The 17,095-nt window shown below is 40.7% G+C and overlaps 1 protein-coding gene across 2 annotated transcripts in view; it reads left to right on the top strand.

Moving 5' to 3' along the window:
- Positions 1–1,251: 1,251 nt before the first annotated feature.
- Positions 1,252–17,095, top strand: part of MAP2K5 (mitogen-activated protein kinase kinase 5) — a 239,645-nt gene continuing 223,801 nt past the window's right edge. For both annotated transcript variants that reach the window (XM_016198069.2, XM_016198068.2), the window contains exons 1-2: positions 1,252–1,954; positions 8,032–8,080. In XM_016198069.2, the coding sequence (XP_016053555.1) occupies positions 1,820–1,954; positions 8,032–8,080 (184 nt within the window). In that variant the 5' untranslated portion in view covers positions 1,252–1,819. The remainder of the gene's footprint in view (positions 1,955–8,031; positions 8,081–17,095) is intronic.

Below are 17,095 nucleotides of genomic sequence, written 5' to 3'. Positions count from 1 at the left end.
GAAATCACTTATCTCCTACAATGGACTTTCAAATTAAATATAAGAGAAACGCAGGCAGAGAAAATATATGCAGAAAATTTTTTGGTATTATACTCAAGCTAACCAACATTTAAAACATTTTTTCTCTTGCATTAATTAACTATTTGACCATTAGAGAGGGAAAACGACACTCTTCTACCACCGCTTTATACAGAATTCAACCCCCAAAGTAAAGGGATATGTGCTCCTTCATTAGAAACAGATAAAGGACAAGCCTACACTTTGCAATTTTTAAACAAAAGTTTGTACAGGCATTAACAAAATTAAGCACTTTAAAATCTGAGGTTAAGAAGGCACTTCAAAACAACCAAGGGTTATTGCTACTGCCTGTGATATCACCGGTTACGTAAACATTGCTATCTACTTGAAAATTTATGGATTAGACCGGATACTTTTGCAACAGTTTAATAAGAGAAGATGATGCCACTACTGCAGTTGTCTCCAGGCAGTTACGACTCTAAATTTCTTTCCAGTGGCTTTCGAATGGGGCGGGGGGGGGGGGGGGGGCTGTTGGCTATTTCCGCGCAATCGTGGGGTGAAGGGCCTCGCCGCAAGAAAAAGTCATACAGGCTTTGCTAACGTGGGAGAAAGTTGGCGGGCCTCTGCATCTGTGGCTCGGAAGCAAGAAAAGAAAAAGCCAATTATTTTTTTAGTTCTTGCCTTGCTCTTGCTGATTTGGCGCACAAACGCCCCAAACGTTCAGGCGCCCGGCTTGACAGAGGAGGGAGGCCGGAGCGGCAGTTCTGGCTTTCTGAGGGGTCTGTACAGCAGCCTGCACGCAGTCCTCAGCCACCATCGGTCCCCGGCGGACTCCAGCGCTGCTTCGGTTTCCTCCTCCGTTAGTTAGATGCTTTCACTTCGCTGTCCTAAGTGGGTCCGGAAAGGAAAGCCAGTCACCCGGTGGCCGCGGGCGGTCTCAGCTCGTGGGGTCTCCCGAGTGGGCGGGGCCCGCCCGTGCCGTCCACGCTCCCGCCGGTGCGCTCGCTCCGGGTCCCGCCCACTGGGGCGCGGGGGCTGGGGGCGGCCGGGAACTGCCCTCTTCCAACATGGCGCCGCGGGAGGCGGGTTCCGCTCGCTGGCTCCCTTGGTTCCGGCGCCGCGCATTTTGGTTCCGGAGTAACTGTGCCCTAGCTGCCGCCTTTCTCCCTCTCCTCCCGCCGCCGCCGCCGCCGCCGTCGCAGCCGCTGCCGGGACGCACGACCTCGGGCGGCCGGGGCTGGGCCCGCGTGGCCGCGCCCTCTAGCTCCGGTGCGGGCAGAGCACTCGCCCCCACCCCTCCCAGGGAGGGCCCTGCCTCCCCCCTCGGCTCTCTCGTAGTCTGGCGGCCCCGGGGCTTCCTGACAGCCCTGGGCTGAGTCCCTTCCCATCCGGGACCCTCCCCCTCGCCCTCCGAGGAGGCGCGGACCCTGCCGCTGCATTCCCCTGAAAAGGGGGCTGCATTCTGCCGTCTCCTCACGCCCACAGAGACAGCCGAGAGCTGCACGGTCTTGTTTTGCCCTCTTTTCCAACTCTTAGGGAGCCTTCTGACCTCCTCCGCCAGTTCCTACGGGTCTCTGCCCTTTCCCCCGTCCACGCTCGCAGGGAGACACCCCTCAGCCCCACTCAGCCTGGGCCTGGGTCGCTGCCTGCGGGGCCGGGGGCCCTTCCCGACCGGCCCTCCGCTCTGATACCCCTCACCCTCCGTCCTCTTCCCCTCGGGCCCCTGGCACCCCTGGCAGCCCCCGCCTAACCAGGGGCCATGGATACGCCCCACCGCGGGATGTGAGCCCCTTTCACTGTAATGCTGTGGCTGGCCTTTGGCCCCTTGCCTGCCATGGAGAACCAGGTGCTGGTGATTCGCATCAAGATTCCAAATAGGGGCGCCGTGGACTGGACGGTGAACTCCGGCCCGCAGCTGCTCTTCAGGGATGTGCTGGTGAGTGTTCACCTCGGCGCGCGAGCCCCAGCGAGGGGTGGCGCGGGGCTTCCGAGTGGTCCGCGGCTGCCACCGAGTCCTGCTCCCGTGCCCTGGCCTTCTACGGGGCAGTTTTACTGCTTCACCCCAAGCACTGATGAGTTGTGTGGCTTGAAACCTGGCAAATGATCAGGACCCTGGGGAGACAGAGATGATCAGATTGAACCCCTGCCCTCAAGGAGCTCACAGCCTAGAATGGGATATAGGCACAGAAGCGACCAACTGGGATACAAAAAGCTGAGGCTAGAAGAGAGTTTTCGCAAGTGTTTCTTGGAATGTCCTTGGCCAGATTCCAGCCATGTTTTTCCACTGAGTTCCCTGGACTTGGTGGCCAGCAGGAAAGGGAAACAAGGCAGCTGTAATCTATCATGTGGGAAATGTGCTTTTTAGAATCAGGTTTGTATTCTTGTTTCAGAGTAAATACTCGGAATGTGTTTGAAATAAAATCATGGCATTTTTGCAGCTACTGAGGAGCAGTGAGGTGAAATGACTTTTCCAAAGCCCAGTTGCTTGTGCGTTGGGGAGTCAGTGCCAGAGCTCAGACTTCCTTACTTTTACTTAGTATTTATTTCCACATACTGTGGTGCCCTTCTCATATTTTAGAGTTCATTTTGAGGTGGACAGTGTATTGTGCCCATTTTATTGAATAACTGAGGCATCAAAGGTAGAGCTGACATACCAAGAAGCACATTGCAAGTACCAGATCTTTAGCGGAACTTACCTGCAAGATAAGATAGGGCTTGGTGGAGGTTCTTGGCAGGAGGAAGATCTGTGATGCTGTTTTTGGTTGTCATAGGTTACCCAATCAAAATTTGCTTCCTGTACCTTTGTTTTGAGTTCTGGATGTTACTGACCACCCAGACCATACAGATTTTCAGGTGTCTGGGCCAGGAGTGCAGAGGCTAGAGTCCACTCTTGTACACCCAAGTGACATCTTTCTCTTTGCATCCAGAGTTCACACACTCACATGCACATAGATTTCCCCTCCTGCTAAGGTCCAAACTCCTTAATATGGTCCTCCGGGCCCATCTTGATTGACTCATGCTTACCTGGCACGAGCTTCATTTCTCACCACAGTCCAATGAGTGTCTTGTGCTCCAGGCATTTAGAATTAACCTTGAGTTCTCCCAGATGCCCACTCATTTCTTCTTCAGCTGGCTAACTCTCACCTGTCCTTCAAGGCCCAGCTTCACTTTTCTTCCACATTAGTCTTGGTTACTTGCCTCTCCTCTGTGTTCCCACAGCTTTGTTTGGGCAAAGCACATAGGTTGTGTCATAATTTTGTCTGTCTCCTCCACTAGATAGTAAACTTCTGGAGGAGATGATCATACACTATTTCTGGTGCTTTGTAGGATCCTGAACTGTTCCTCAAAAAGGATGCATGCAATTATGGTTTTGTGGGCAGCACACTAACTTTTGAATAAGAAAATTTGGGTTTAATGACAGGCAGTCCCAACTAGGCAAGTCACTGTACCTTTCTGATCCTCAGTTTCCTTACCTGTAAAATAGGGAAAATTGTGAAGATTACATGAAATTGGGTCTATGATGAGAGAAGCATGAGCTCTCTTTCACTTATTGGAGACATCAGAAGGTATTAAGTAGAATGGCACAATGTCTAAAAACAAATTCTAGAGCCTGACTTCCTGGGTTTAAATTGTATGCTCCACCAGGCTCACTTGGGCAAGTGTCTTCTATGTCTGTTTCTTCATCTGTTAGTTAAAAAAAAAAAAAAAAAGGATTAGAGGGGTAAAAATAGTGTTTACCTCACAATTGGGAGGACTACTGGAGTTGATACATGTAAAGCATGTAGAACAACCTGGAACATTGTAAGTGCTCTATAGTGATGGTGTTATGACATAAGGGATCAGGTCTGGGTCTTCTGCTTCTCATACATCTTTCAGTTGAACTTTGGCTCAAGGCTGACTGCCTCCAAGTAAACTTTGCACAGAAGGTCCTACCATCTAGAGCACAGAGTGCCATGTGTCCTCACACGTGCTTGCTCAGGTAAGCACAGGTGTAGCATGTTTTGTCAGGAAGTCCTGATGAAGGGCTGTAGCAATGGGTGCTGCCCTGTCTCCTAGGGCTTTTTAAAGTTGTTTGAACTGGAAGCCCAGATCCTGGAGCACTCCTGTGATCTCTTCTCCAGGTTCACCTTATCTGTTCATCAAAAAATTGGCCAAATACCAACAGATACATCAGCAGCTCTGTCTTGGAATTTTAAAAATTAAAGCCAAGTGAAAACTGAAAGCATCCCCTTCATCTAATACAACCCTCCTCACTCCAGTTTTCAAAGGAACCCTAGAGTGGGAAATGCTAAAGTCACACAGCTAATTTTGGGCAAAACCAGACACAGAAGCCAGAAAAAGTTTGCAGTCACTGAGTCAACTGTAACTGAGAGTGTTTTGGAACAGGAGTCAGTGTTGGGACTGAGAGCTCCAATCACAGCTCCGTCAAATAGCTGGGAGAGCCTGGGCAAGTCACTTGGCCACTTTGGATCTGTGCTCTTTGAATTAATTAGGAACTGGCTGCAATGTGAAGTAGACTGAGTTGGTGCTCAAGGGCAGGGACATTTGGGTTATCTGTTTTTCAGCTTTGTGTGTTTCTCTTCTTCCTTGGAAACATAATGCACAGTTTGGGGAAAATTGTGTAGGAGATCGGAATCTCCTGAAGTAGTGAGTGGTAGGAGAGCATGTTACCTCTTTCCTCTTGTTGTTTGAACCCTGTCTCCCAAGTCCCAGTTCAGATTTCCTCTCTGAAGTTCCTCTTTGTACGAGCCTGATTTTCATTCCTCTTGAGTTAACATACACTACATGGCACTTACGGGTTTTTTTGTTTGGCTCTTACTATACTCTAAGTACTGTTAATCTTCTAGGTTTGTCTTTATCTCTGTGACCAGATTATAATCTTCCTAAGTCTTATTTTTTTGTTGCCTACAGCTTTGTGTTCTTTATTGCCCCAGGTACATTGTAGATGCTCATTTATACTTTTGGCTGTCAGATTTTTGACTGATTTAATGAAAGGAAGGAGAGGGAAAGAATGAAGAAATGTTCACTATCAAGATATTTAAACTTAAGTTTTCTTTGAAACCTTTAGGTTAGGTAAATGTCATGTTGAAAAGAAGCCTGGGTTACTTTGAAATAAATCACTTAAAATATAACTGGAAAATATGAATACAATTACTAAATGTGCCCTGCTTAGAGACCACCAGTAGATATTGACTAATTTTTAGACTTTTTCCCCTTTGGTTATTATGATAGCCCCCTTTTAATTACTTTAACAAAACAAGATGATTCTCTCAAGCAGTTTGGCTTTTTCTTTCTCCTTTTCCCCACATTAGATGTAAAGTACATGTGGTTTCTTGTTTATGTTGATGGGCAAAGGATGCCATTGCAGCCCAGCGGGGTCTTCAGCTAGTTATTCAGGATTTGCTGTTTGATGGGGTCTGCTCTTCATAAGTAGGAAATGTCCTAAATGAGTTTGCTAATACCGTAGAGTTCATATCTCAAGATTGGTTGTCTGAATGATCGGAGTTCCAGTGATAATCTAGACTTGGAGTGTTGGGAGTAGAGTCCTCTGTTTTGTTTGTTTGTTTGTTTTTTACATACTGGCTAGAAAAGGTCATTTGAGTACTGTGGAAGGCTGACATAAGTGAACAAATGACCATCCTCCACTTATTGTTGGGTGCTAAAATTTAAAGTTTCTTTATGAGATAAGCTTTGTAATGTTCCAGTCATCAGTGACTTGTTTTATTTATTTAACAGACACTAATATGGGCATGTGCTAGACACTCTTCTAAGCACTTTACAAATATTAACTCATTTAGTTCTACAAGGTTGTTATAATTGTGATCTTATTTTACACAGAAGGAAACTGAGGCTTAGTCACTTAGCTAGTGAGTGGCAGAGCCAAGGTCCAACCCTAGCAGTTTGGCTCCAGTCCACACTCTCAGGCTTTATACTGGCTGCCTGTATAGTTTATTTCATACTCACTCTACCATTGCCATTTACCTGTCAGTAAATACTTTCTACCTACAAGTGTGTCGAAGGAATTAAGAAAAAAATTTTTAAACATGTTTTTATTGATTTTAGAGAGATCGGAAGGGAGAGAGAAACATCGATGAGAGATAAAAACATCCATTGGCTGCCTCCTGCACACCTCCCAGTGGGGATTGAGCCCACAAGCCAGACATGTGCCCAGTGACTTCTCCGTGCAGGGGACGATGTTCAACAACTGAACCACACCAGACAGGGCTAATTTTTTTATTTATTGGTTGATTTTTAGAGAGAGAGAGAAAAGGAGAGAGAGAGAAACATGGATTTGTTGTTCCACTTATTTATGCATTCATTGGTTGATTCTTGTATGTGCCCTGACTAGGGATCAAACCCGAAGCCTTGGCACATGGGGAGGACTCTCTAACCCACTAAACTTTCCTGCCAGAGTTAAGAATTTTTTTAACACTAAAATCTTTGACAAATAATTCCTCTAAAAGTTGATATTTCACTTCCTGAGTTAGAGGGAAAAATAATCCCCTTTTGCCCGGCTGGGCGTGGCTCAGCGGTGTTGAGCGTCGACCTAGGATCCAGTCGATCAGGGTTCGATTCCCAGTCAGGGCACATGCCCAGGTTGCGGGCTTGATCCCCAGTTGGGGGCGTGCAGGATGCAGCCAATCAATGACTCTCTCATCATTGATGTTTCTATCTCTCTCTCCCCCTCTCCTTTCCTCTCTCTGAAATCAATAAAGATATATTTTAAAAAATAATAATAATAATAATAGTAATCCCCTTTGGCTCTAATGAGTGAGGGCTGCCTAAGAGTTCTCTTTGATCAATTTTATATGCAGATTTATTTTTGAGGGGGGGAAGGCACTGTAGAGGCAAGGCTATTATGTAAATTGCCACTGCAGCAGACGCTTCTAAAGAACTGCCTTTAGAAGGAAGTTGCAGCCACCATTCTGCTAAGTGCCCTGCTTGGAGGGGTTGTGGGCTCCCTGCTGAGAAATACTTCCAGGAGTCTTGTGAGCCACCTGCCTGGTGCCAGTTCTGGCACAGCCCAATAGGGACATAGTGGCAGAGCTACCAGAGAGCAATGAGGTTTGCAGGCCACTTGGGTTGGACTGCACATAATGGAGGGTTACTTTTTCCCAGAACTATTTCTTGATGGTGTTCTATGCCTCTTTAAGCTGTCTTTGTAGACTGATTTTCAAGTGTTTTCAACTTCATAGATTCACTTAAACATTGATATTAGATTATATATAGTTTAAGAAGTACATAGTTTTTGTAGGCTAGATCAACTGTATTTTAGTGTCATTAAATTTTTTTTTTTCAGTTGCTTAAGAGTAATGGTTGATAAGAATTGTTTGTATTAAGTGTAGCTTTTTAGGTTTTATCATCATGGAAACTTGTTTTTCCAGCTTTTCCCACTATGCATGCAAGGCACAATGTTGCTACTTACATATCAGGGATTACGTTTGTTGAATGTCTACAATGTGTTAGACCAGCTTATATTTATTGTATTTTTAATTTAATTTTTACATTACCTCTATAAATATTACTAGACCCATATTGGAGGATAACCAAATCGAGGCTCAAAGAAGTTAAGTACTTTGTTCCTAATCACACTGCTAGGAAATGCAGAGCTGAGATTCTAACCCAGGCCAGTCTGACTCCCCAAACCCCCTACTCTCTACTGTAGTACCTTCCACAACCTCCCATAGAAGAAACAAAATTTATTGTAAATACGCAATAGTGTATTTATATATACTGTTGAATTGAGAGTGAAAGATTATGTTATTAATACAAAGTAGAAAAAATTTTGTAAAGATTCCACCACCCCCCCAGCTCCCACCCCTGCACCCTGTATAGAGATTTAAACTCTGCACTTATATTGCTGTGCTAAGTGTGATTATGAGCTAATGTTTTTATAGTTTATGCCCACATTTCAAAAATCTTTTCCAGGTTCTCATATTTCCTCAAGGATTTGCCACATGTTAGCAATAAAGAAGATGGCTAATTGTGTTTCTTTATTCTTTCTTTGTTTAGGATGTGATAGGCCAGGTTCTGCCTGAAGCAACAACCACAGCATTTGAATGTAAGTCTGGCTTGTATACTTTCTTGACTGTTTCCTTCTGCAGTAATTTTTCAAAGGGTTTATGGGTTGCATTACTTTAGAAACTGACAAAAACAGATTATTTATGATCATCATATGGCATATTTAAATATTTATAAATTAATGCAAGTTTAATGATGATACTTAACTGAGTAATATTTTCTTATTTAATCATATCTTGGATGTGCATATTTTTATAATATAGCTTTAATTACCAACATGACCTTTATCTGCTCTTGCTCCTCACTGTAATAATATTGTGGTGTAAAATGAAACCTGTAAACTACCTGTAGGCCAATGATTATTGATTAAGAGGTTTTAATCCATTGCTGCTTTATAACAGCAACAGAGTAGAGCTTTTAAGTGAACATTGAATGGAGTAATTGTGTTTTAGTGGGGCTCGGCAAGGCTGCTAGCCGATGGCAGCAACATTTCAGGTCTTGAATCCTTTCCCCCACCACCCTCCGCACTAAACCAGTTGGCTTAGGGACCAGAAGCAGGGGCAGGGTACTAGAAAACTGGTTTTGATCTGAGCCAGGCCATTGCAAGAGAGATCAGGGTTTGAATAATGTTGAGGTGAGAGTTTAGTCAGTAGCTCTGGTGTTGAGAAGGGTAATGGCTTTGTGACTGTAGTTCCCATCTTTTTTTAAAGATGAGGGCCACTTTCCGTATGGAAAAATGTATGGTTTCTCCGCACGATAGTATACTTTTTGTTCTTGTGTTTTAAGCAGATGGTTAATGACAGAGAGTACATTGTCCTGTTTTATTTATGTTCTCTTTGGGGGACAATTTGGCAGTACTTACCAAAATATAAAATGTGTAAAACCTTTGAGTCAGCAGATTCACTTTAGGAAGCTGCCCAACAGAAAAGCCTAAACATGCATCGAGTGCCCTTCAAACAAAGTGTTCATTGTGGAATTATTTTTAAGAGCAAAAAATTTAAAAGTAAGCCAAATGCCTAAAATGATAGATTAATAAATTATTTATCCATCATCTGAATCATTAAGCAGTCGCTCTAAAGAATGAGTTAGGATTTATGCATTGACATGGAAAGATATCATGATATATTATTGAATAAACAAATAAAATATATGGTATGATCCTATTTTGTGAAAAAGTGGATCTGAAGTTTTCCACTGCAGTGCTTTCCAGTGGTTTCCCCTGGAAAGGCTACCTAGGAGTTGGAGTGGGGGAAGGATTGACTGAATGAGCACACTTTTTTTTTTTTAATCCTCACTGGAGGATATTTTTTCCATTGCTTTTCCAAGAGAGTGGAAAGGAGGGAGAGAGGAAGAGAGAGAGAGAGGGGGAGACATACATCAATGTGAGAGAAACTCATCGATTGGTTGCCTCCTGCATGCACCCCTACCCAGGCTGGGGATGGAACCTGCAACCGAGGTATGTGCCGTTGGCCTGAATCGAACCTGGTACTCTTCATTGAGCAAGAAGACACTCTAACTGCGCTAAACTAGCTAGGTCGAATGAACACACTTTTCACTTTATATATTTCTCTATTGTTTGAATATTTTTCAACAATTATTACATTTTTAAAAGCTACTTGAATAGAACTCTTAAAATAATTACTGTTTTATTAGCCACACTGGACTCTATTTACAATTGAAAAATAGTACATATATCTGAAATACACATTAGTGTTGCAAGCTCTTTAGACCCCTTGCAGTAACCCCTTGCAGTAACTCCATAGGCAGGGACTTCATGGGTAGTCTGATAGTTAACATTTGGAGTACTTACTGTTGCTAGATGCTGTGCTAAGAGCATTCCATGGATTATCTCATTTAATTTAACCTTCACAAGATTGCCACAACGTACTTTGACAGACTGTTATTAGCTGTGTTTTAGTTGAGGAAAGGACATCTCTAAGCAACCTGTTCAGAGTCTTACAGCTAGTAAGTGATAATGTGGAATTTCTGGAGTAGACTCAAGAGCATATATGTACAGTCTCAACCACTGCTGAGACTTATTTTGAGAGTTGTCATAATTCTTGAAATCATGTATTCTGATGCTCTTAAGTGCAGCAGAAAAGAAACTTTCTACTTCCTACTTCTTGCTCAATGTACCTGTGCCCCACAGGCTTCAGGAGTTAGGTTCATAGTAATAATACTGATTACTTTAGCTATCATTTATTGATGGCCTGTTCTGTGCCAGGCAATGTACTACATGATTTACTTAGATTGTTGCTAATCTTTGCAAGAGGAAAGGTAGGAAAATTATACTTGTGAAGAAACTGAAGCTCTGAGACTTGAAATGTTTGCCAAAGTTGATCAGCTAGGAAGTGGTAGAGCCCCGATTCAAACAAAGTTCTTTCTGAGTGTAAAACTTTCACTCTTTATAAATAAGCATGCCGAAAGCCTGTGTTAGTGTGTGGTTTATGGTTTATGGGTATGATGGAACAACTCTTGAGAAATTTAACTTTGATCAAACAAATATTTTTAGTATTCAATTTAATACTGAAAAGTATACCTGGCTCTAACAGAAGAACACTTAAATTTTTAAGTTTAAGTGCTTAGACATCTCGTTCTCTTTTCCCCTCATCATGGCAGCAGCTCTATACCCATGTGCATCTGGACCAGTTTTAGGTGAAAAAAAAAACAGAAACAAAAATACAGGCAAAATAATGAGTTTTTTGTGCTTAGATTATCAAGTACTTTCCATTATAGACATCAAGACCTAGGCTGGCTTTTTTCATGATTGCTCTAAGGTGACATTATTTTCTGAACTAAAGATCTGAACTAATAAATGAAAATCTATGTATAAGAAACAGTTGGAAAGATGTAGTTTGCAAGTTAATTTACTGATATTTTTGAGCTGATTCAGTGGTTTGTGGGTGCGATAGAACAACTCTTGAATACATAAAACTTTAATCAAAGATATATATATGGTAATATATTTATTACTGATAAGTAAACCCAGCACCAATTTATTTTTTATACAAAAGAGATGCTGTTGTATTTAGTGATATGAATGTAGCAATGAGAAAGGGCAGGCATCAGCAGATTGACCTGCTTTAGATAAATGTAGAGAAAAGGATTTGAGTAAGTGGAAAAGAGGGGAAAAGTCAGGTAATGTTACAGATTCTTCAGCTCTGAGAAATGCCATCTCTTTGGTTAAATCTCCGGCTTCCCAGATGTGGTTAATTTCTCTGTATACCTTTATGGGAGCAGGTTACCTTTTGGGCCTGCCTTCTGGTTGATTGTATGTCCTTCCCTTTCCTCACTAGATTTTGAATGACTCGGTGACAGGGACCATGTTTTATTTCACTCTTTCTCTCATCTTAGTACTCAGCTTAGTGCCTTGTAGAAATACTCTCATTGAATAAAATGGAATGTTTTATATCTGTATTCAAATGAAAATTGTAAAATGCATGTGACCTAAAGCCAAGTAAGTAATTTGCTCCAAATTCAAATTCCCACACTTGACTGGGCCCTGTGTCCTGAGGGACCGAGGTTCAGAAGTGGCTGTATTCTTTCTCACTTCTGTCCCCGGGGATGATGTTTCTGAGGGGAGCTGGGCTGGAGGAGGGGAGGGAGGCCCATTTGAGCTGAATTCACCTCTTGGACTGATGGTCCTAAACCTCTTTTTCTTCATACTCCTTCCTGGTTTTCTTCTTCCTTACGAGAGCACAAAGGGAAGTACTTTTTAATAGTTAGTGTTTGATTTCTTTTTAATTAAGAAGTTATAGATGATCTTTAAAAAACATTCTAACAGCATAGAATAAAGCAAGATGTAAAAGTCCCCATTTACCTAAGTCACTAGTTAACAGTTTCTTCTGTATCTTTACATAAATTTTCTCTGTATATATTATATACTCTACTGGAACTAGTTTCCCCTGCCTGCACTTAGTAGCATATATTGGGCCCCTTTTCTGCATTAGGATGACTACATTATACTTAATTTTATGACTATGGCTTAATTTATTTTACCTATTGAATGACCAGTTTTAAGTTCGTTACCACTGTTTTCATGTTAGAAAAAATGCTGCAGTCAGCAGCATTGTCTTGTATCATTCCACATTGTGGAAATATATTTGTAGAATAAATTCCTCGGAGTTGGAACTACTGAGACAAAGAGTACCCATATTTTACATATTAATAGCTATTACCATGTTGCTTTTAAAAAGGTAGAACCAGTTTACACTCCCACCAACAATGTTTGAGAATGTCCATTTCTTTCTACCTTCACCAACTCTGGACATTAGTAAACTTTTTAGTTAATGTCAATTTGATAGGTGAAAAAGATGAATTCTTGTTTTATTTTGTATTTCTTCCATTCTAAATGAGCCTGAGCATCTTTTCACCTGTAGTTTGGTCATTTGTGTTTAATTTCTGTTAACTATTTGTCACCTTTGCCATTTTTTCTATTAGGTTATTTGTCTTTTTCTGATTTAAAAGCTTTCCAATATTAAGAAAATTGGCCCTTTGTTTTATATGTTAGAGATATTTTTGTGTAGTTTACTACTTTTTTTTCAGCTTATTTTGGTCTTTTTTTTCTCTCTCTTCTTTTTTTCCATGGAGAAGTTTATAAAGTTTTTACATGGTCAAGTTTATTGTATTTTCCTTTGTGACTTCTAGATTTATGTCAAGCTTAGAAAGGTCTTTCACATTCCAGGATATTGAAAAACATTCATCCATATTCTCTTTTTTCTACTTAACCGGGGTTAAGCACGAACACACAGGTACGTTCATATGTGTATTAGTGTTTGTGGATTTTTAAAAACAGCACTCAGTTCTATTACAAAGGTTTTTTGGGGGGTACTATATGCAGTTTATTTTGGTGAAAGGAGTCAGATGGAGGTACAGTTTTATTTTTCAAGCAGAAATACAGTTGACTTCATGTCAGGTATTGAATAATTCGTCTTTTCCCAAATATGAGAAAACTTCTGAGATGAAGCTACATTTTATAACCATAAAAATCTTGTGTATTTGCATGTGTGGGCCCTATGTATGCTGTAGGAGCTTGACATTTATATAGGCCCAAAGACCCCTGCTGACTTTTAGTTTTATTAACAGATTAATGAGTATACCAACACATGAAGTGATGAAAATCAACTATGCCCACTAATGAATTCTCTGCGCATATCTGTTACATTCATTCCTCTCCCTGAATTTTCTCTAGACAAGTTACTGCTGTAAAATGAGTACTGGCTGGTTGCTGGATAGTAAAATCTTACTGATGACTTGAAAGTCTGTGTAGACAAATGCTGACTTCTACCTAGAAGTACCATATGGTACCACTGTCCTATGACGCTGACTTCACATATTTTGGTCTGTAGCTCTCATAAATATCTTCATACTTGTCAAACCACTGTCTTAATTTTGGTTCAGGAAAATGGCTATAAGATAAATCTTTACTTATGTCTTTCTTCAACCATGACCATTTTAAACTCACTTCTTGTTGAATAGAATACTTTTCAGTTGTTTTATGAATTTCTGGAAGATTATTTTGGGTGGAGATTTTAAAACCAGTACATCATATCACATTTTAAATTTGGCATAATATGACCATTTAAAGCAAAATTGCAATTATATAAGTTGTAAATTCTTAGAGTATAGAAAACAATTATAGCTGATTACTAGAAAGGTACTTGTAGGAGATACTCCTCATGTTCAAATAGCAAAGGCATTCTCATTTAAGAATAGTTGGGCGAGAACCCCTTTTTGCTTTGAAAAAAAGTCTAAATCATAAAATATAAGGAAATCATAAAATATTTGGAAAAAATGAAGTTTATTTTCTTTTAAATATATCTTTATTGATTTCAGAGAGAGGAAGGGAGAGGGAGGGAGAGAGAGAAACATTAATGATGAGAGAGTTGTCATTGATTGGCTGCCTCCTGCACGCCCCAACTGAGGATTGAGCCCGCAACCCGGGCATGTGCCCTGACCAAGAACCAAACCACAATCACGTGGATCCTAGGTTGATGCTCAACCGCCAAGCCACACCTGGCTGGGTGAAGTTTATTTTCTTAAACTGTAGTATAAGTGAAAGATAAGTGATTGCTTATAAGTAAAACTAGGCAGGTTAATGAAAAGTTGTAATTCACATTAGACCTACACTGATTCTAAAAATTATTTAACAGGTAAGAGTTACTTGTGCATTCTAGAATTTGAGACAATTTATTGGTTCCCAATATCATTGATACAAAAAGTCCAAATCCTTTTTAGTCTCATGAGAGTAGTTATTTATGAGTAATCTTGCTGTTTTGCATGAGAATTAAGAAGTCTAATTCCTTTACCTCAAACACCAGGCTGTTTGTTTCTTGAAGGCAGTAGACAATACTGCTCATTTTTGAATCCCTGGAAAGCCTAACATGGTACATGGCACATAGTACTCACTCGATACGTGTTTCTAGGATGCATCAATGGTTGAAGGAATGAAGTAATAGGACAAGCAAATTCTGTTATCTCTATCTTCAAAATATATCTTGCATGTGATGACTACTCAAACTCTCAGCTTGGTTTAGGCCACCATCATATTTTACCTGGTCTCCCTGTTTCTGCTTTTGCCTCCATACAGCAGCCAAAGTGATCCTTTTAGAAGTTAAGTGAGATCATAACACTCAAAACCCTCCAGTGGTTTCCATCTTTCTCAGAAGTAAGAGCCAAGTCCTTAAAATGCCCTACAGAGCGCCACAGTTTCTTCTTATCTGCCCCCATCTATTTCACCATTACGTCTTTGAACTCACCTATTTCTCTCCCTTTCTCATTCTATTCCACTTACGTGGCTTTCTTTCAGTCTCTTGAACGTGCCAGATATTCTTCTGCCTCAGGACTTTTGCATTAGCTGTTCCCTCTGCCTGAAACACTCTTTCCCCAAGTACCAGCACAGCCCAGACTGCCTCATTCCCTTCAGTCTCTCTCAACTAAAGTGAAAGTTCCATGAGATCAGGTGTTCTTTTTCCACTGCTGCTATCCCCAGCGCTCAGAAGATTGCCGGCTGCATGGTAGACACATATTTGTTGGAAAGAAGAAGGGAGCCAAGAACTGAAGAAGGCATCAAACGGCAGGAGGCATGAAGCTGAATTAAACTCATGTGAAGATTTGGTCCTAGAAACTCTGGCCTCTAGTCCTGTCCAGATCTTAGATCCCACACCTGAGAGGGTCTGTAAACTTGACAACTTTTCTGGTGATTTCCTGTTGATGTCTTTCAAACCCCTACAATTATGTTTTCATTTCCTTTTTTTTGCCTTGTAAAAACGCCTTTGCTGTAGTTCTAATAGACTTTCACCTGGCACTGAAGGAATTGACAAATGACAAATAATATATTGCCTTAACTTTTTGTTGCTCTTTGTAGAAGCTAGATTGTTTCTCTCCAAAGCCCATTTGAGCCCTGTCACTGCAGTAGGTGCTGCTTGGCTGAGACCTTCCCAGCCTGTGCTGTTTACTTGGTAGGCACTGTGCCTGCCATTCTGATCGCCCTTACCTGAGGCTGCCTCTCCTCCTCTGTTGGGCCTTTATGTTCCTTCTCTTGGTTTCTCTTTTGGATTGCATGTTGCCTCAAATAAAATTGCTAACAACATATGGCCTGTTATGATTCTCTTTTCCCAAACTCTGCCATTTTGTATATTTGTGACACACTGCAGATTTTGTGAAGATTGCTTCATAATATTTGTTTACCATCTGCTGCACTCTATTTGGTATCTTGCTAGGATTTTTTCCTCCATTTTAAGTGACATTAACAAAATCCAGCCAGTACATAGACTTTCTGGTTCTACTTTTGCTTCCCTAATGTGCTGGAAAATCATATTACTATGCTCCAGGCAACTAGAGAAGCCTGGAATTCTCATTGTAAATCAGCGTATCAGATCTATCGCACCCGCCCCCTTCTTGGTCATATCTGTAATGCTTTTTTGGTCAGATGGCAAAGAACCTCCATGTATAAGACAAAAAGAGTTCAAATTATTTTTTCTACTTCTCTCTACTTAGTACCACTACTTTCTAGTGTTCTTCACCAACTTACTTATACTTTTGAAACTCTTTGTGCCATTTTAGTAAGTTTTATGATTTATAGTTTCAGTTAGTGTACTTTTTATAGCTAATCCAGTTTAATAGGCAAATAGCCAGAGTCTTTGCTAGATGGACTGTGTGTGTGTCTAACTTTTTATTGAGATAAATATTTTAAGTCACTGTCATTTTAAATTGCTTGGTATCTATTTGTACTTTCTTATCCTTTATTAACTTCTCATACTTGTCAATTCATTATCTTTAATTTTTTTATTTTTTCACAGCTTTATTGAGATATAATTGAGGTATACAGTGTGCTGATTTGATACAGTTTTATATTGCAAGATGATTACCACCATATTAGCTAACACCTCCATCCTATCATATAATTACCATTTCTTTTTTTGTGGTGAGAACATTTAAGATTTACTCTCTTAGCAACATTCAAGTATATAATACATTATTATTAGCTATAATCACCGTGCTATACATTAGATTCCCAGACCTTGTTGTACTTTTACCTGAAAGTTTGTACCCTTTGACAAATATTATTTCCCCCAATCTCTGGTAGTCACTTTACTCTGTTTCTCTGAGTTTGGGTTTTTTAGATTGCACATATAAGTGATACCACATAATATTTGTTTTTCTCTGACTGACTTATTTCACTTAGCATATTGCCCTAAGTTTCATACAAGTTGTCACAAATGGCAGTGTATTTATTTTTCATGGCTGACTAATAATCTGGGGTATGTGTGTGTAGCATCTTCTTTATCCATTTATCTGTTGATGGACATTTAGGTTGTTTTCATATCTTGGATTGTGAATAATGCTAATAAACATGGGTACAGGTATCACTTCAAGATCTTGAGTTCATTTCCTTTGAATATACCCAGAAGTGGGATTGCTGGATCATATGGTAATAATATTTTTAATTTTTTTAGGAACCTTCATACTGTCTTTTTTTTTTTAATCCTCACTGAGGATATTTGTTCCATTGCTTTTTCAGAGAGAGTAGAAGGGAGAGGGAGAGAGAGAGAAA

The sequence above is a fragment of the Miniopterus natalensis genome, chromosome 1 (genome assembly GCF_054644295.1).
Source record: "Miniopterus natalensis isolate mMinNat1 chromosome 1, mMinNat1.hap1, whole genome shotgun sequence".
NCBI classification, from domain to species: domain Eukaryota; kingdom Metazoa; phylum Chordata; class Mammalia; order Chiroptera; family Miniopteridae; genus Miniopterus; species Miniopterus natalensis.
This window is presented reverse-complemented; position numbering and strand designations above follow the sequence as displayed.